Source organism: Manis javanica, chromosome 1, assembly GCF_040802235.1.
Source record: "Manis javanica isolate MJ-LG chromosome 1, MJ_LKY, whole genome shotgun sequence".
Classification (NCBI taxonomy): Eukaryota; Metazoa; Chordata; class Mammalia; order Pholidota; family Manidae; genus Manis; species Manis javanica.
In genome coordinates this window covers 146462540-146479544 of record NC_133156.1, presented here as the reverse complement: position 1 = coordinate 146479544, position 17005 = coordinate 146462540, and the positions used below count along the sequence as shown (strand labels likewise).

The 17005-nt window shown below is 51.9% G+C and overlaps 1 protein-coding gene across 4 annotated transcripts in view; it reads left to right on the top strand.

The window, feature by feature from the left end:
- Positions 1 to 1135: 1135 nt before the first annotated feature.
- The window catches only part of TENT4A (terminal nucleotidyltransferase 4A), a 47412-nt gene continuing 31542 nt past the window's right edge, over positions 1136 to 17005 (top strand). For 2 of the 4 annotated variants that reach the window (XM_017667112.3, XM_017667114.3), the window contains exon 1: positions 1137 to 2513. In XM_017667112.3, coding sequence (XP_017522601.3) covers positions 1831 to 2513 — 683 coding nt within the window. In that variant the 5' untranslated portion in view covers positions 1137 to 1830. Of the gene's footprint in view, positions 2514 to 17005 lie in introns of all 4 variants that reach the window. The other 2 variants (XM_037024854.2, XM_017667111.3) reach the window with 2 other exon arrangements.

Here is a 17005-nt window from a genome sequence, read left to right as displayed (position 1 = left end):
TAATTTCCACTTGTACAATAGACAGGTACTGAAAAATGCCTGAACTGAAATACTCATTTTTATTAAGTGACACCATTTGCCAAAAAGCTTTAGTATGCAATGCACGGATATTCCATACTGGTACGATATTCAAGTGTCAAGCGCTTAGTGATCTGTGCTCACCTATGATATGGATAAGGAAGATAGCATTTAAACCGCACCGCTAAAAAGGCTTTATTCCCTCGTGCTGAGAAAGAAAGGCATCCAGGCACCACAGGAACGAGGCGATCAGCTTTGGGAGCAGAGAGGGCCGGTTTCGTAGAGCCGTCGTCGGGGCGCACGGTCGGGCTCCACTTCGCAGGCCGGCTACGGGAGTGCTTGAACCCACGCCGCCTAGGCGCGCAGGGCACCTGGTGGTTCGCCGCAGCACCCTTACAGCCGAGGCGCAGCACTCTCGGTGGACCCACGGCTGCGAAGCTCTGACAGCGCCACCAACGCCGCAGCCCCAGCAGTCAAGGCCGTGAGGCCGACACGACAGCTCGCGGGCTGTTTGGCCCTTTGCCTCGGGAAATCGTGAGCAGCTTCAAAGTTTTAACTTCATTTAAAAAGGAAACCAAAAAGCCTGCAAGGAGACTCGCCCAGAAGGGTCTGCCAGGGGTCCCCGGACCCTGCTCCCCGGCTGCGGCTCGGCGGGCGTGGAACTTGCTCCTCCGCGGCGCCGGCAAGCACGTGGGCAGCGGGGACATGAGTGGCCGCAGTGTGACACTTGCATACGGGCCCCGGATGATAGGTTGGGACATGGGGCATTTCTACCTTTTCACTGAGCGGCGGCCGGCGCGCGGTCGGTCTGGCACTGCCCAAACGTAGTGCGGGCGGGGTCCCGCTGACACGGCCCGGGAGGCTTCCGCGACCCGGGTACCGAATGCGCGGAAACTTCCACTGGGCAGAGGTGGCGGCCTCGCTCTTCTGCGCATGCGCAAGACGGCCGGGAGGCTGCAGGGTCCCGGGCCCCAGCGCGCATTTCTCCACGCCTGGGCCTGTACGCGGCGGCGGGACGTGGGGCCGGTGGACGCAGGCAGGGCGCGGATGGCACACGGGCCTTCCCGCTTCTCTTTCGCCCCCACAGCCTAGTCTAGTCTAGGACACACGCCGCCGCGGCCACCCTGTCAGCCCGTCGCAGTCACTTATCCACCCGACGAGACGCTGAGTCCTCCCTCTGCACCCCGAGGAGAGCCCTAGTGCGCAGGCGCGGTTACCATGGCGGCGGTGTCTAGTGAGGATTTGAAATCGGCCGCGCGTGCGCACTAGCGTCCCAGCGCCGGCGAGGGAGGCCGTGGTTCCTCCCCGCCCCGCTCCCTCCCCGCCCCTCATTGGAGCGGAGGCGGCGGCGCCCCCTCCTTCCCCCGCGTCCTGTCGCCGCCGAGTGTGTCTTTTCGCCGCCGCCGCCGCCGCCGCTGCAGGATCCCGGAGCGAGCGGCGCGAGCGTGACTGGGGCCCGGCGCTCGGCGGCGGCCCTCCCGCTGATCCCGGGGCGCGCGGCGCCTGGGCCCGCCCCCTCGGCCGGCCGGCCGCCCTCTCCGATGGCCTCTCTGCCTGGCCCGAGTGGAACGCCGCCACCGCCGCCCCCTCGCCAGCCCCGCGCCGCGTGAGCCGGCCCGACAGGCCCGAACCACCCGTGCGGCCTGCCCGCGTAGCCCCGCGGCGCGCCCGGGACCCCGACGGGAGCCGCCCGCCAGCCGGCCGACCCGCGGCGCAGGCCCGCCCGTCAGTCCGTCCGTGCGCGCCGCGCCGGGGCTCGGGGCGCGGCGGGGGCGGGGCCGCGGCGGGCGCGGGCCCGCGGGCGGCGCGTGGATGGATCCGCGCGTGGCCTGGATCCAGCCTGAGCAGAAGGGGCCGGCCAATGCCCTGTGGATGCAGATCTGGGAGACCTCGCAGGGCGTGGGCCGCGGCGGCTCCGGCCTCGCGTCCTACTTCTGCCTCAACTCGCCCGCGCTGGACACGGCGGCCGCGGCGGGGGCGGGGGCGGCCGGCCTGGGCGGTGGCTTGGCGGGACCCACTCTGCCCGCCGCACCGCCCCCGGCCCTGCGCACGACCCTCGGGCCCGCGGCCGAGAGCGCCCGGCGCCCGCACAAGTCGCCGTCGCTGTCCTCGTCGTCGTCGTCGTCGTCCAACGCCGAGTCGGGCACCGAGAGCCCCGGCTGCTCGTCCTCGTCCTCCAGCAGCGCCTCGCTCGGCCGCGCGGGCGGCGGCCGCGGCGGCGCCTTCTTCCACTTCGCCGACGGCCCGCTGAGCAGCCCCGGCACGGCCAACGGGCACCCGGGGCCGCGCGGCCCCGCGCCCGCCGGTTCGCCTGCGCAGCACCAGTTCCACCCGGGCCGCCGGAAGCGCGAGAACAAGGCCAGCACGTACGGCCTCAACTACCTGCTGTCCGGCAGCCGCGCGGCCGCGCTGAGCGGAGGGGGCGGCCCCGGGCCCCAGGCGCCGCGGCCCGGCACGCCGTGGAAGAGCCGCCCGTACAGCCCGGGCATCCAGGGGTGAGTGCGCGCGGGCGCCGGCGGCCCTGGCAGGCTCCCCGCGCTGTCTCGAGGACGGAGGTCGGAGGCCGAGGGCCGACTCTGTTCTAAGGTTTTTATTTATTTTTATTAAAACAACAAAACGCTCAAACTCCTGTTGTAAACGAGTGATCTGCCCGCATTCTAAAACTAACCGCCGGGAAAGGGGCTGCTGAATCCGACGTGTGCAGATGGTCTCCATTTCTGCCTCTGGAGACTGGAAAGGGAGAGCGGATCCTTCCCCCTTTTCACTCCGCTGGAGACGCGTTAGAGACCCTTTGTCAGAGCGGACCCTGGGGTTTTTTATGTAAATAACGTTAAGGCGGTTTTAGTATTGCCAGGGGCTTAAATGAATTTGAATGTAAATATTGGTTACATGGTAACTTTTTCCTTTTGAAAAAAAAACCTTTTTTAAGATGACTAGGTTTGATAGCGATACAATTTATCTAACAGTGAATTGAGAATTAACCTTTTGGGGAGGGGCTTTCATGTTATTTCATTTTGTGCAAAAAATAACAAAAGCATTATCTGCAGGGTTTTTGTTTTGAAACTTAGTAACAAAGAAAATAAAAGTATCTGTAGCACATTATTCTTTAGATGCTGTTACATTTGAAAAACTTTATCAGTCTAGAGGGGATTAGAGAAGTTCTATTTCCATTTAGTGCACTTACAGAGGGCAAGGGCTGGTAAAAATTTTTATGGGGAGGGGAGATTTGGAGCAAGCCCAGGTGAGGCTGTTCAGGTGCCAGTTCTACTTACTCATCCCCTCTGCCTTTCTGTGCTTTTCTGAACACATAGAAACAAAATATTTGTAAGGAGGTTTTATGTCAGTATTTCAAGACTTAAATTGTAAACTTTCCTTACACATCTGCATGGAAAGGCACTAAGGGTATTTTTCAGGATATTAGGGTTGTTACAAACTTGAGAGTCCTACAAGTCCCAGAATTAGGATTACTCCTAATGTAACTCTTTCTTGTAGTTTGTTTGTCATTCTAAATGTTCTTGGAAAACACTTAAATTGGTATTACTTCAAAGTGTGTGTGATAGAGGGTGATAGCTGCATTTTCTGCATCGTGTTTCGCCTGGTTTGGGTTAGAATTGTTACTTTATTAAATTCCCTGAAGCCTGAGCAGGCACTTCAGCCCCATGTGGGAGCCCAGTCTCCTCTCCCTACCTCCAGTTCTTGTAGAACTTCCTGAGCAGACCTGGTGGGAGCAGTTTCTTGATGGATGATATGGTACCTTAACAGTTATGGGGGGATCTTCAGGTTTCTAGTCTGTCATGTCACTGGAATTGACTCTGTCTCAGCTCTAGGAAAATAGACACGTGGTCTTTGCCTGTACAGCAATTTTGGGTCCAGACAGCCAGAGTCCCACATTTTCCTTTCATGACCTTTTGGCGATGTGGCATCATGTCCTTTTACAGATTACCTGGAAGCTGTTTCCTCACTCATACATTTCTAGCTAGCCTCAGTCTACACCTTGCTGTTGATTTTATTAGGAAGTGAGCCCACTACCTTCCAGGCGCTTTGCTAGGATTGAGGGCAGCGATTGGCTCAGGGAGACACCTCGTGATCCTGGCTGCTAAGCCAGTCCTCTGTTAGTGCGCCGGCCAACACATGGGTGCTGTCTGCCCAAGGGTGCATACCTTGTTCCCCTCACCCCTGTGGGTCTCCTGTGTGGTCTTGCATCAGATCCTGTCCAGGCGCCCTGTACCTTATCATCCTCATCCCGGTGCAGACTGTTGTCACTTCTACTGGAGATGGCTTAAGTAGCCCGAGGTGGTCATTCATGCATGCCAGCCCCCTCTGTGCCTTTCCCAGCCTACCAGTCGGGGGCCTGTGCCAGCGAATTGGCTCAGTTCCCAACCCTTTGGAACCTGTGAAGGCCACTGCCTGGCCCCTGTGCACATTAGGGACTAAGCCTGAAACTCTCAGCAGGCCTCCAGGGAGCAGCTGCTCTGGCCTGCTCCCCCTTTTTCAGGGTCCCTCCTGCCATCCCCCTGCCACTCCTGTGTCCTGTTAGAACTCAGCTCAGAGGCCAGGTGGCATAGGGTGAGAGTGGGTCCTGAGGCAGCCAGGAGTTGTGCAGTGTGACTTACCTAAGCAGGGGCTGTTACAGTTATGTCATGTTAATGTCCCTTGTTTCTCTTCATTAGCCACCCTTCCCTGCTGGCCTCTATGGGTGGTGTGTACTGTGCCCCTGTGTGACCCTGGGTCTGTACATTTTCTGCCATCTCTGCTTAGAGGAGTAGCCTGCTAGGGTTGCCTGCCATGTGTCTGGAAGAGCAGGCTACCCTCTCCTTCGTTTATTACTTGGAATCCTCCTAGCAGACTGCCCTGTTTGAGAAGGAAGAGAGGGGGGCTGGGAAAGCAGAGTAGTGGCTGAGCCGCTGAACCATGCCTGTGGTTAGAGGAGGGGGGTGCCTGCATGATCATTTCCCCCTGGGCTTACAGAAAACATAACCTTTGGGTATCAGAAAATAGGTCTGTCTGGAACTTGCCCCTGGCCAGAGTGATGGGGAAGGCCACCAGAAGGTCCTTCACATGTGATGTAGAGAGGGAAAGAACTGAGATAGGAGAGCCCATGGCCTGGCCAGTAGAAAGAGACCTCAAGAATCTGAAGCTGCTCAGACTCACTAACAGGCATTTCTGGAAAGAGCGGATCCTCAAGAGAGGATGGTGGCGGGTGCTTGAGTAGTATTACCCAAACCCAATAGGGCCTTTGCCTGGTAGCCCATGTGGTCACCAGCACTGCTCATTCTTTACTGGAGAGGAGGTTTTCATCCTGGTGGCCTGGCCTTGTGAGATGGCCAGTGGCTTCCATCCTTGAGTAAAAGGAAGAAGCAGCAGGTGAGAGGGACAGGGATTAGTGTAAAGCCTTCCCAGAGGAGTGGTGGTGAAGGCAGGGAGATAAGAGTCTTGTTTTGCAGCTGCCTTGGTTCTAGTTCTTGTTCCATTTTTTGGTTGAACTCTCCAACTTTTGAGAACCTGGGGGGACAGTGTGAGATACGCTCTCTACCCGGGCTTCTGACCTAGAAGTTGGGGCAGGTGTGTGGACAGTTGTGTGTCACTTTCACGTGCCTCATCTCCTGAGCCCGCAGAGCTTTGCTACTTTGCCCTGCTCTGTCTCAACGGCTTCACAAACCTCCTCAGTTTAAAGGTAAAGAGAAGTCCTGCGTGGGGGAGGGTGGGGTGTGGGCTGGTCCTTTGCCCCATCCTCCCTGTGCCTGGTGGAGCTCTGGAAGAGCACAGTGGGATGAAGGAAGGCTCCCAGCCCCAGGTAGACACCTGCAGTCTGGGCCCTGCCCAGGCTTCACTTGGCAGTCCAGCCTCTCGAAGCTTGCCCCCTTGTGCATGACTGCATGTGCAGCATCCTCTCTGATGCAGCATCCTCTCTGCTGCAGCTCCCTTGACAATATTACTTTTATATGTCTTCTGTTCTCTCAAAGAAATGCCATTTTTCATCTGAAGTTTGTGAGAAACTGACAGATGTCATTCATAGGATGTGGGCAGCCATGTTCCTTGGGCCCTGGCCAGGGTTCTTTCTAGCTGTGCATGCATGCTCTTGGCTCTGTTCTGGTGGAGTCAAAGCCTTGTGTTACATTCAGGATCCCTCCTGTCCCTCTGAGGTTCTGCCTATCTTGGCACTACCTGAGGTCGAGTGAATGGGACTGCCCAGCATATTCTCAGACTGAGGGCAAGGGCACAAGGCACAGGGGAAAGCCCAGCAGGGCCCACCACAGGCCATGGCCATGTTACTCTTGCGGCTTCTCCCCTGGGAGCTCTTCCTGGGAACATGGCGGGGCCACAGGAGAGGTTACTGCCAGATCCACCTCAAAGCTGATGGGCCACACATGGGCCTTGTTTTCCGAGTGTTTGTCCTCTGGGACCCAAAGGTACAAGGTCATGGAGGGAAACAGACACAGCCACACCATGCACATTTGCTGCTGCACGGAACTCTGAAAACTCAGTTCCCGTGCCAGCCCTCCTCTCATTCAATAGCAGCACTCGTTCTGCCCGTTGCCCTGTGGCGTGCCTCTCTGCAAAGTGAAATTGAGCATTTAGCACAGGATGCCGGCTGTGATGAAGTTGAGAACAGTGGTGCTCAGTCACTGGTAAACAAGGATGGGCAAAGTCAGGACCTCTGGCACTTGGAGAAGCAGCTGCTGAGGCAGAGTGCGGGTGTGGGGCAGATTCTCTGGGAGGGAGGATTGCAACATTGGACAGGCCACAGGGTGCGGGGGTCTTTGGGAAAATGGAGGCTTCATGTGTTTTTGCAAAAAATGGCCTTACTAATGCTCATGCTGTACAAGCCAGAGTTGGCAATGTGGACTGTTGGAAAAGTCCTGCTACTATGAGCTTATGATGGCAGAGCAATACCAAAGCAGTGCCATTTGCTGCCTAGAAATGACATGTGGTTATGACTTAATATTGTGTAAAGTAATTTTAAGTAAATATTTTAGAGTAAAAAATTATTTTTTCATAATCTTAACATTTATATTTCAAGGTGACATCTCAGACCTTAGTTTGCTCACTATTATGAAATTTTGGTTGTCATTTTAAGTGGATTCAGGTGAATGGCCTGTGGGAGGAGAGGTAACAGGCATGCTCAGACAGTGAGAACTTTTTTATGCCTTGGTGAGGTCAACATGGCTTAGAATTTTTTTTTTTAATTGTGTAGTGAAAGAGGGTTGTAGTAAAAAGCAGAAAAAAAAGACCCAAACATAATCCTTATGATGTTCAAGTTTGGAAATGATTTTGAATCTGTGGCCAGAATGCAGGCTAACAGGAGAAGAGGGGACTCCATCAGACTAACTAGATTCATAGGCAGTTATGTAAGCCACAGTGTTATCTCGAAATTGCCAGTGGCCAGGGTGGCTGTGGGGAGGCCCATCTGGAAGGCTCTGCCTAGCTTGTCAGGGGCTTCTCCTCTCAGAAGGCTACTGAGTGAGCATGGCGTCTGAGTATGGCAGATGGGTGATCTTAGTAATTAAGACAGATGCTCGAGACACCTGCCCTGGTATAAATATGTGTCCTGAGTGAGGTGGTCAGGGGCACATTTTCCATCAGTTTGGGGTTGTGCTACAAAATAAAGCATTTTATCCTAAGAGTTCTGTGCTGTCTTCATTTTCTGCTGCTGTGTAACCACCACAAACTCAGTGGCTTAAAACAACATTTATTGCCTCAGTTCCTGTGGGTCAGAAGTTGGGGATGGCCAGGCTGGGTTCTGTGCTCAGATTCTCACCAGGCGGCAGGTGTTGACCACTGCGTTCTCCGCTGGAACTCAGGGTCCTCTTGCAAGCTCATTCCTGTTATTAGCAGAATTCAGTTCCTTGCCATTGTAGGACTGAGGTCCCTAATTCCTTGCCAACTGCCAGCTGGAAGCCTGTCAGCTCCTTCAGGACACCTGCTTTCCTTGTTTTGTAGCCCCTCCATGTTCAAACCATGCTGTGAATCTCTGACCTTGTTTCCCAGTTGGAGGAGGCCCTCTGCTTTAGGGGCTCATGTAATTGAGTCAGATGAACTTACCCTCTGAAGGGCATGTGAACATACAGCATGATCCCAGGAATGATGGTGACTTCATCATGGCCATGGTTCAGGGGTTTGGGTGGAATCTGCTGGCTGCGGCCTGCCACACTCGCTGGCCTTCTCCTGTAGGTGGATTCCCCTGCCTTGGGAAGAAGGGTGATGAGGAGGCTGTGGTTTTCTTTTCCAGCTCTTCTCTCCCTTAACTGGCTCCAGCCTGTCACCATGACTCTTGCAGTTGCTGGTCCTGTTTTCTAGCTTGGTTGTCACCACTGAATTCGGAAGTAACCACAGTGAACATAGCTTATGAGTGCCTTTTTAGTGCCCCTCTATGGGGACTGTTCTTAAAATATGCCTTCTGAGAGAGCTTGACAGGAAAACCGTCTGCATGACTACATGGACATTGTGGTGAGGGACACTGTTCAGAGGTGTCCTGCATGGGCTGTGTCTGTGCAGGGGTAGGAGGGCAGGGAAGGTCTTGACTCACCCAGATTGCCTCTCAAATCCACTTCTAAGTACGTAGTCATCCATCTTTGCTTTGCTGACAACCCCATGCCATTTGTCCAGGCTAATGGGAGTGGGGGCTTGCCTAGGACCTCTGTTTCTGAGCATGGTGCCTCCTGCTGGAGGAGCAAGAAGATCCCCACACTGTTCTTCCCTCTTTCTGCAGATGTACTGTTCTTACAACCTGACCCCTGCCCTCCTGCATCCCTTAGAGAAGGAGGGGCTGAGGCTTAGCCTGCATTCCCAGTGTCAAGCAAATGTTACTTGCTGCCTTCGAATAAGCATGATGAATTAATGAAAAAAGAGAGTCTGTCAGCTTAGGTGAGCAAGGTAGGGCTGGCAAATCTACATAGTTAAATAAACAGAATGCTAAATATAACTTTTGTTGTTTGACATAGAGTTTTTAAAGATTTGGTTGCTGACTCTGAAATTTTTTAAAGAACTGTCTATTGTGATTTATCTGCCTATCTTCCTGAAGAGTGTGCTTAAACCAGTTGATACCTTGCAATATAGAATGTATATTTCAAAAAAAAAATCTTTATTTGAAAGACATTTCCATTTAGTTTTAATGGTCTCTCTTCTCTTAAAATTAATACCCAACCATGAAAAGTTAGAAGACAAGGAGAGGTGTGAAGATAAATTGCCCATCATTCGGCCACCTGGTGGGTGTCCTGGGCTTCAGAGGCACTGCCTCCCATTGCCAGTGGCCAGGAGAAGGCTGGTTTTCCCTCCAGGCCAGGCGGCTCTCTGCGAAAAGGTTTATCCATCTCCTCCCTGACAGGCGGACTAGATGGGCCTACTTCTGAGGTTCCCATTGGCAAGGAATGCCTTTGATTTTCAGCAGCCTGCCTTTTTATTGTGGGTTTACACTCTTAAATTCCCAAATCAGTTGCTCTGCATAGGCAAATAGGTTCTCCTGTGGTTTACGATCAGAATTAGTTTCCTAGATGATAGATATGAATGTAGGTAGTTTCATATCATTCCATCTTTGCAAGAGATTTCACATCATAACATTTCTGAATTTCTGTGGATCTGAAAGAATGGCTAGGATGCAGGAGTTTAAGGAAAGTGAAAACTCGTTTATTTCTGTTTTTGTTTTGAACTGTTTGTCTGGAATAGGTTTCCAGCATTGGGAGGCACGTGAGGCCGTGTGCTTGTCCGGTCAGCTTGAATCATGTCCTTGGGTAGCTTGCCTCACAGGCTAGTTTGGGCTGGTTTCCCTGTGGGTTCTGACCCCTGAGCCTCAGTTTCCCCGCCCATGAAGTGGGGCCTGTGACAGGAAGGAGCCTGGGAAGCACTGTGTGAATTGTCACGGGGAGGTGGAGTGGTGGGCCGGGACTGAATAGGCTGCCCATTTCCTTCCCTTTCCTCCTCTTTCCCCGAATGAAATTGAAACTGAAAATTACGTGGTTCTTGTTGCCAACGGGAGAGAAAAAGCCTTTTGCTTGGTTTTTGAGAAGAAAGGCAACTTCCCCTCAGGCCAAAACTTTTCTCTTGGAGAAACTGTTGAAGTCTTCAGGGAAGGCTGTAGGCCCAGCTGGAGACTGATGCGAGGTTGTAGAAATACTTTCTCCTTTGGAACCAACGTGCTTTTGTTTTTGAAAATTTAAACAATGCCTTAGTGATGTGCTCTGTAGTTTCTAAGTTAGAGTCTTATCATCCCAGTGTTTTAGAGGTACCCTTGATATAGTATTATGGGTGTGTGTGGCTGTTTGTCACCTGTTTGAAGTTGGGGTTTTTGCTCTGTGCACATAGTAGAAAGGGTGGATGTTGTATTATTTCTATGAGCTTTTTGCAGTTTCTGACACATGTTCTGTTTACATGGAGAAAACAAAAGTAAGGCCAGGAGTGTTGGAGCTGGAGTAGTGGAAGGTTCTGAGAAGATGGGAGAGAGCTCTGTTTCTGTGTGGTCCAGTCCAGCAGCCACTAGTCAACATGTAGCCACTGAATACTTGAGGTGTGCCTAGTACAGCTGTGGAACTGAAGTTTAATTGCATTTAATTTTAATTAAGACTGAAATAGCCTTATGTTTGGGAAGCACCAAACTGGAGTAACCTTAGACTCTTTATTCAAAACAGTGTTTGATTCAGTAACTGCTGCCTAAATAAACTCAAAAGGCAGCAAGAGCTGTGCTGCTCAGCAAGTTACCACTGGAAAGCTCTAGAAGTTGTGCTTCTGAGTTTCTAGTGTAAATCCTTTCTAAAAGACTGCTGTCTTAGGAGCATATGATGCCTAAGATGGGGGGGCGGAGGGCAGAAGAGTGTGACAGGAAGCACCTTGTGGGTGCTGCATGCAGTCCCACATGTAGCTGGTAGGCCTCAAGCCCTTTTGTGCACCAGGACAGTGGCATGTAACCCAGACAGCCTCTTCCCAGCTGGGCTGGCTCCCTGGTGGCTTAGCAACCCTGTGGCTCACTGTGTGTGGGGCTCTGCATGAGTCTCTTCCTCAAGTTCTCGGAGCAGGACTGTGAAATGGGCAATACTATTCCTATTTTGTAGAGAGAAAACCGAAACCTAGACAGACTAACGTGATCTGATAGAAGGTGCTGCACTCGGAAATGTCAGTCCAGCACTGACATCAGGGAACTCCAAACAGCTTTAAGTGAAGGAGGCATCCCCAGGATGCAGGGGATGGGACCTGGTGGCCTGCTCTACAAACCTGCTTTAAATGTGTCTGTAGAGGGCCTTTTGCTTTCTGAGAGAGAGAAGATTCGGGGAGGGGAAAACCTGGATTCCCCTATAAGAACTTTGGCAGTCAAATGACAAATGACAGAGGTGGGGTGGGGGACCCCAGGGGAGAACCTGGGACAAGAAACTAGTCTTGTTACTGGTGACTGAAGTTCCTATTTTTCCCAGACATTCCAAAGCTGGCCTGGAGGGAAGTTGTGGTGGAGGGAGCAGGACCCCTACCATCTGCATTATTCTGGAAGTCACAGACTATGAAAACAGAGCACTTGATGAGTTGCTATTTTATCTGAAGACAATTGCAAGATAGAAATCAGGACCCGTGAGCATTTGCTGACTGCCTCCTTGGGTGGGCACGGCCTTTGCTGTTGTTCCTGTGTTTTCCCAAGTTTTCTTAACAATACCTCATTTTAAAGAGAGACAAATTAAGCCTTAGTAGATGTAAGCATCTTGCCAAAGCTGCAACTAAAAAATAAAAGAACTGGGCCTCAAAAACAGGCCTTACTGACAAGAAAGTCCATGTACTTTACCACTGCCTCCCCAGTAGGGGAATTGGTGCCCTTGAATTAGGAGCAAGAACTTGGTGAATTGGCAGAGATGGGGTCTGTAGTACAATGCAGTCAAGGGCATTTTGGTTCCAGGCATTTTCTCTAAATTTAAGCAAACACTTTTAGAAATTGAAGGACAACTCAGAAATGATGGCCAAAATATACAAGGGGATACCTTGCATGGTTTGGGAAATGCAAAGAAATTCTGAAGTTTTGATACACATTATCTCATCAAAAAAAACAGATAAATCTATGTGGAGGTTGTGGCTCTGTCAAAAACTGACCCACAAGAGACTGATGTAAAAACCTAAGTATAAGCACGATGGATAGAAATGAAAATATAGGGCTGAGACCAAATTCCAAACAATGGTAACCTGTGAGAATTGTCACAGGCTAAGGCTTGGAATGAACTGAAGCTTGCAAAATAGGTAAGAGTGCAAAGGGCTTTTTAGAGTAAGACCATAGAAAGTTAAGGATCTGTGATTGGGAGGATGGCTCACTATTCTCAGAGCCTTCCTTAGCAGGTGGAGCTTCAGCTCTTCCTTTGCTCTCATCAAGCGTGCAGTCTTCAGCACCTGCCACACCAACACTCATCGTTGGCCCTCCGAGCCCTGCCCTTTAGGCTGTGTCTCCTGCTCCCTGCCCTCCCAGGAGAGGGAGGGCTCTTGTCCTCTCCAAGTGCAGAAGAGGGAGACAGGCAGGAGGCCAGATGGCTGGCAGGCCCACAGCACATGGAGGGGCAGAGCCTGCATTGGTTTCTGGGCTATCTGAGTCCAGAGCCTGACTTTTTAACTCTGGACATGTAGAACAAAGAGGAAATTATCCCAAGATAATTCCAACAGGGAAAACACATTGAATTAGGCGAGGTTCGGTCTGTGGATCAAGAGAAATGACATCATAGGAGTGGTTGCAGATGTCATCATGGGGCTCTGCCCAGGCTCAGACCTCCCCAGGGACCCCCAAGGATGGGCATCTTTGCCCCAGTCTCCCCAAGAGAATTGTGAGAGTAGCTTCTCACGAACCAGGCAGGAGGCCTGGTGCTGTTGCCCTGCAGGTGGAGAGGGACTCCTTTAAGGGGCCAGTGACAGCAATGCTGTGTGATGCTGTGCCTCTTACAGTTTTGTGTGCCCATTGCTTTAAAGTTAGTTTCCAGGAGTGCTTTATGCTGATTTTTAGGTAATGATAATTGATTTTATAAAACAGATTCATGTGTGTGGAGAAAGTGAAGGTTCCTGTGGCCAGTATTCTCACCTGGCCCTGGTTGTCCTGCTCAGTATACACATGTGGGCAATATGTCGTTACTGACTTTATATAAAGAGCTCCGCCCAGTGCTCTGGGCAACACGGTGGCACAGCTGTAAGGCTGCAGGAGAGCAGAGAGTGAAATGGCTGTGGGGATGGAGAGGCCCAGAGGCAGAGACTGGCTTGCTGCATGCAGACTCGCTCTGAGTGGACAGGAGTCTAGTGACTGACCTGCCACCGTGGGAATAAAGTTGGGTATAAACTGTCTCACCCCAAGAAAGTTCCATTGTCATTTGTTGTTTTTATTGAATCCATAGTGAACTTGCCTGGGACTGAAACCCATTGGCAAGACAATTGGCGACCTTGGCAGGATTCACTGTTGACCAAGGAACAGAACAGGCTGCCCTCATGGGAGGAGTGTTTCAGCGGCTGCACCTGTGGATGAGGAGAACTTCAGGTGTCCCCCAGTGGATGTGTGGTCCAACGTGGCTGGCCTCCCAGAGGAATGGGCCCCACTCCAAGACTGGGAAGGGGTGGAGGCATCACCTGAGGCAGTAAAGTTGGCCCTCAGCAAAATAGGGAATTCCTTAGAGGGACAGAGTGTCCGTGAGGCCGTGGGAACTGTGGTGAGTTTTCTCACAATATTGAGAAAGGCTGTAAGGGAGAAAGATGTCTTCCTGCAGGAAGCACGAGAAGAGGCAGCATGGGGACATGAGCGGCAAGGTGCCGTTGAAGAGGTAAAATATTTGTTGGTGACTGAGATGGCATCCCTACGAGGTGCTGTGGAAATGGCAGAGGAGGTCATGGCAGCCTGAGAGGAAGCAGCGTGAGGAGCAGCAGCACGAGAGCGCAGGCTGCCAGGGGCCGTGGGGCAGGTGGAGGGGGCAGTGGAGTCGTCAGCCCCAGAAATGGAGGAGCGGAGGTTTCACGAACAGGTGGGGGTGGAGGCTCTGCTGGTGCCCGAGGCATCAGCCCCTCCTCGGGTGAAGCCCCACCCTGTTGGAAGCTGGCAGAAACCCCAGAAGAAAATAAAGACTCAGCAACCACAGGTTCCTCCAGGAGAGGCGCAGCCCCCTCCCCAGGTCTTGGAGCACCCATGCTCTGCTCCTATCCTCAGGTTCAAGCAATGAAAGCACAAAAGGTAATATAGTCTGCTTCCCGAACGAAGAGTTTAAAGGGCCCCATGAAGGTCATGAGGATCCAGATGTGGGTTAATTTGATTCAGGAGCCAACAAAGAAATTGGATGGAAAGACAAATAGGTTCTTACTGGAGCTGTGGCAACAGCTGAGATCAGAGCAGCAGGTCTGGCCACTGAGGACAAAGAAGCAGAAGCCAGAGACAAAGCAACAAGATCGGCTAGTGTGTCTACAAGACTTTCTGCCGGAGAGGCTGGAGAAGGTGGGTATTGTAAGGCTCACCCATGGTCCTTTTGGTTAACTCATTTGAGTAGAACTGGTTTGAATACAGCCAAGATGACCACTTGGTGGCAATGATCTCCTCAGGCTTGAGGGTTATTATAATTTGTTGTAATTTTTGTTATTTGTACATTGTTGTAGCCTCTGTTGTTATTATGGAATTTGGTTACAATGTTCCAGCTTCCTTGCACAGGGACTATTGCAGAGGATTGAGGGCACATAGACTGAGAGGTGAGAATCCTGGAGGGGTGTTGTGTCGATAAGGTGAAGGTTCCTGTGGCCAGGATTCTCCCCTGGCCCTGGTTGGCTAGCTGACTACACACGTGTGGGCAATACATTGTTATTGATTCTATGTAAAGAGTTCGGCCCAGTGCTCTGGGTGACACGGTGCATGGCCACACGGCTTCATGAGAGCAGAGGCTGGAGTGGTGGCAACACCAAGGACAGGGACTGAGACGGCTGCAGGGGTAGAGACGCCCAGAGGCAGAGACTGGCTTGCTGCATCCAGACTCGCTCTGAGTGGATGGGATTCTAGTGATTGACCTGCCACTGTGGGAATAAAGTTGGGTACAACCCTTGCACCCCAAGAATTTCGGTCTCATTGAATCCATAGTGAACTTGTCTAGGGCTGAAACCCATTGGCAAGACAATGTGTATTTAAGAAATAAAGCAGGAAGTTAAAAAGTCATGGATTTGACCATTCAGAAATAACAAAGTATGATTAGGAGGCAGCCATTGTAGCCCTCTCCCTGTGCCCATGTGTGGATGGGCAGAGTAACCAACAGAAATTCATGTTCTCTTTAAATTACAGTTTATTAAATTATTTTGCTTCAAAATAAAAGTAATGTTGAACTTCAGATTGTACTAACTTCTAAGAGAGACTGCTGCAGCTGAGACAGAACAAGGTGATGACCTTAAGTGGCTGAGTGCAGAAAAATCAGAGGAGTTTTAATGAGACCATGTTAGTTTGCTTGTACTCTGTAGGGTGACATTTAGCCCTTGCTTTGGACTGAATTGTGTCCCCCCAAATTCATATGTTGAAGTCCCAACCCTCAGTGTGATGGTAGTTGGGGATAGGGTTTTGCGGGGTGGTTAGTTTCAGGTGAGGCCCCCAGAGTGGGGCCTCATCCTGGGATTAGTGTCCTTTTAAGATGAGACCAGGAAGCCTGTGTGTTTGCTCTCTCCATGCTGTGAGGACACAGGGAGAAGGTGGCCATCTGCAGACCAGCAGAAGGGCCCTGACCACACCTGCCCATGCTGGCAACCTCATCTCGGACTTAGAGCCCCAGAACTGTGAGAAGAACGTTTGTTCATTCAGTTGCCTGGTCTGTGGTATCCTGTTATAGCAGCCCAAGCAGACTAAGACAGCCCTTTTGTATATCTCCACACCTCCTGATTTGTGTTATCTCTTTGTCACCGTGTGTTAAGCATTAGTATTTTGTGTGGTAATTACAGCCACTACCATTTATTGGGTTCTTACTGAGTGCTGGACCCTATTCTACATGCTTTGTCTGTATTCACAAATCCTCATGACAGTGCCCCATGGGGGATGCCATTAGCATCCTCTTGTTCCACGTGAGGAAACTGAGGCAGAGAGCCACAGGGCAGATTGGCCCCAAGCAGTCTGGGCTCCGGATGATTCTGCAATTCTGCCTCAACACAGGAAACCACAGTTCGCGGTCGATCCGTCTCTGTTTTGTATTTACCAGACTTCTTGTTCACTGCTGCTAATGTGGAAGTCCCCCTGCATTCCTGTTCCTGCTGTGCTCCATCAGGGGTGCCTTTCCATGCAGGGCTCCACGCGCTGCACCGTCCTTGTGGCCTTTCTGCCCAGAGCAGCGTTGCAGGGCCAGCCCCTGCCTCCCCTCTCAGCAGATAGTGCTCTGCAAGACTGATTCCCCCGCTGGGGGGCCTGCCAGTCCGGGGCTCCTCTTGTCCTCACTGGGCCTTTCTTGCAGAGTCCGTCTGGGCATCGTCCAGGCATTTCTCCCTGGATCGCAGCTGCCCTCCAGGCATAGACCCATCTGCCTTCCTAGGGAGCCTGGCCCCAGGCTTTCCTGGGTTACTGGTTGCACTCCTTTGTGGTGGGGTTGTCTGCCCTCCAGCTAGACCTTTTCTCTTGGGTGACTTGACTCATTTTCTTTTTCCTGTGTATTCATCTCACTTACATAGGTTCTTCTTGCTTTGGTCTGTTACCTTAATCCAGTAGCTTCCCTGTGTCCTACCTGCTGTTTGTCAGCTTTTAACCTCCTAACCCAGTTCCTTATCTGGGACTTCTGTAAAAGCAGGCACTGTTGATTTTCCTTAACTTGTGTTCTCTGTACTGGGTTTGCTTTTATTGTGTACTGATTCCTTCCCTTCTTTTTTTAGCTACGGCATGAGGGCATGGTTGCCGCCCCTGCCAGGGCAGACCTTGCGGCCAAGTTTATGCTGGTGGAACATGAATGTGAACTTCAGGGGCCCTTTCCACCTCACCTGAGAACTTTCAGTGCAGGCTGAGGGTTTGAAAGGCTGGCAGTGTTTTTGGCTGGCTTTTCTGGGATTGGATGGCCCC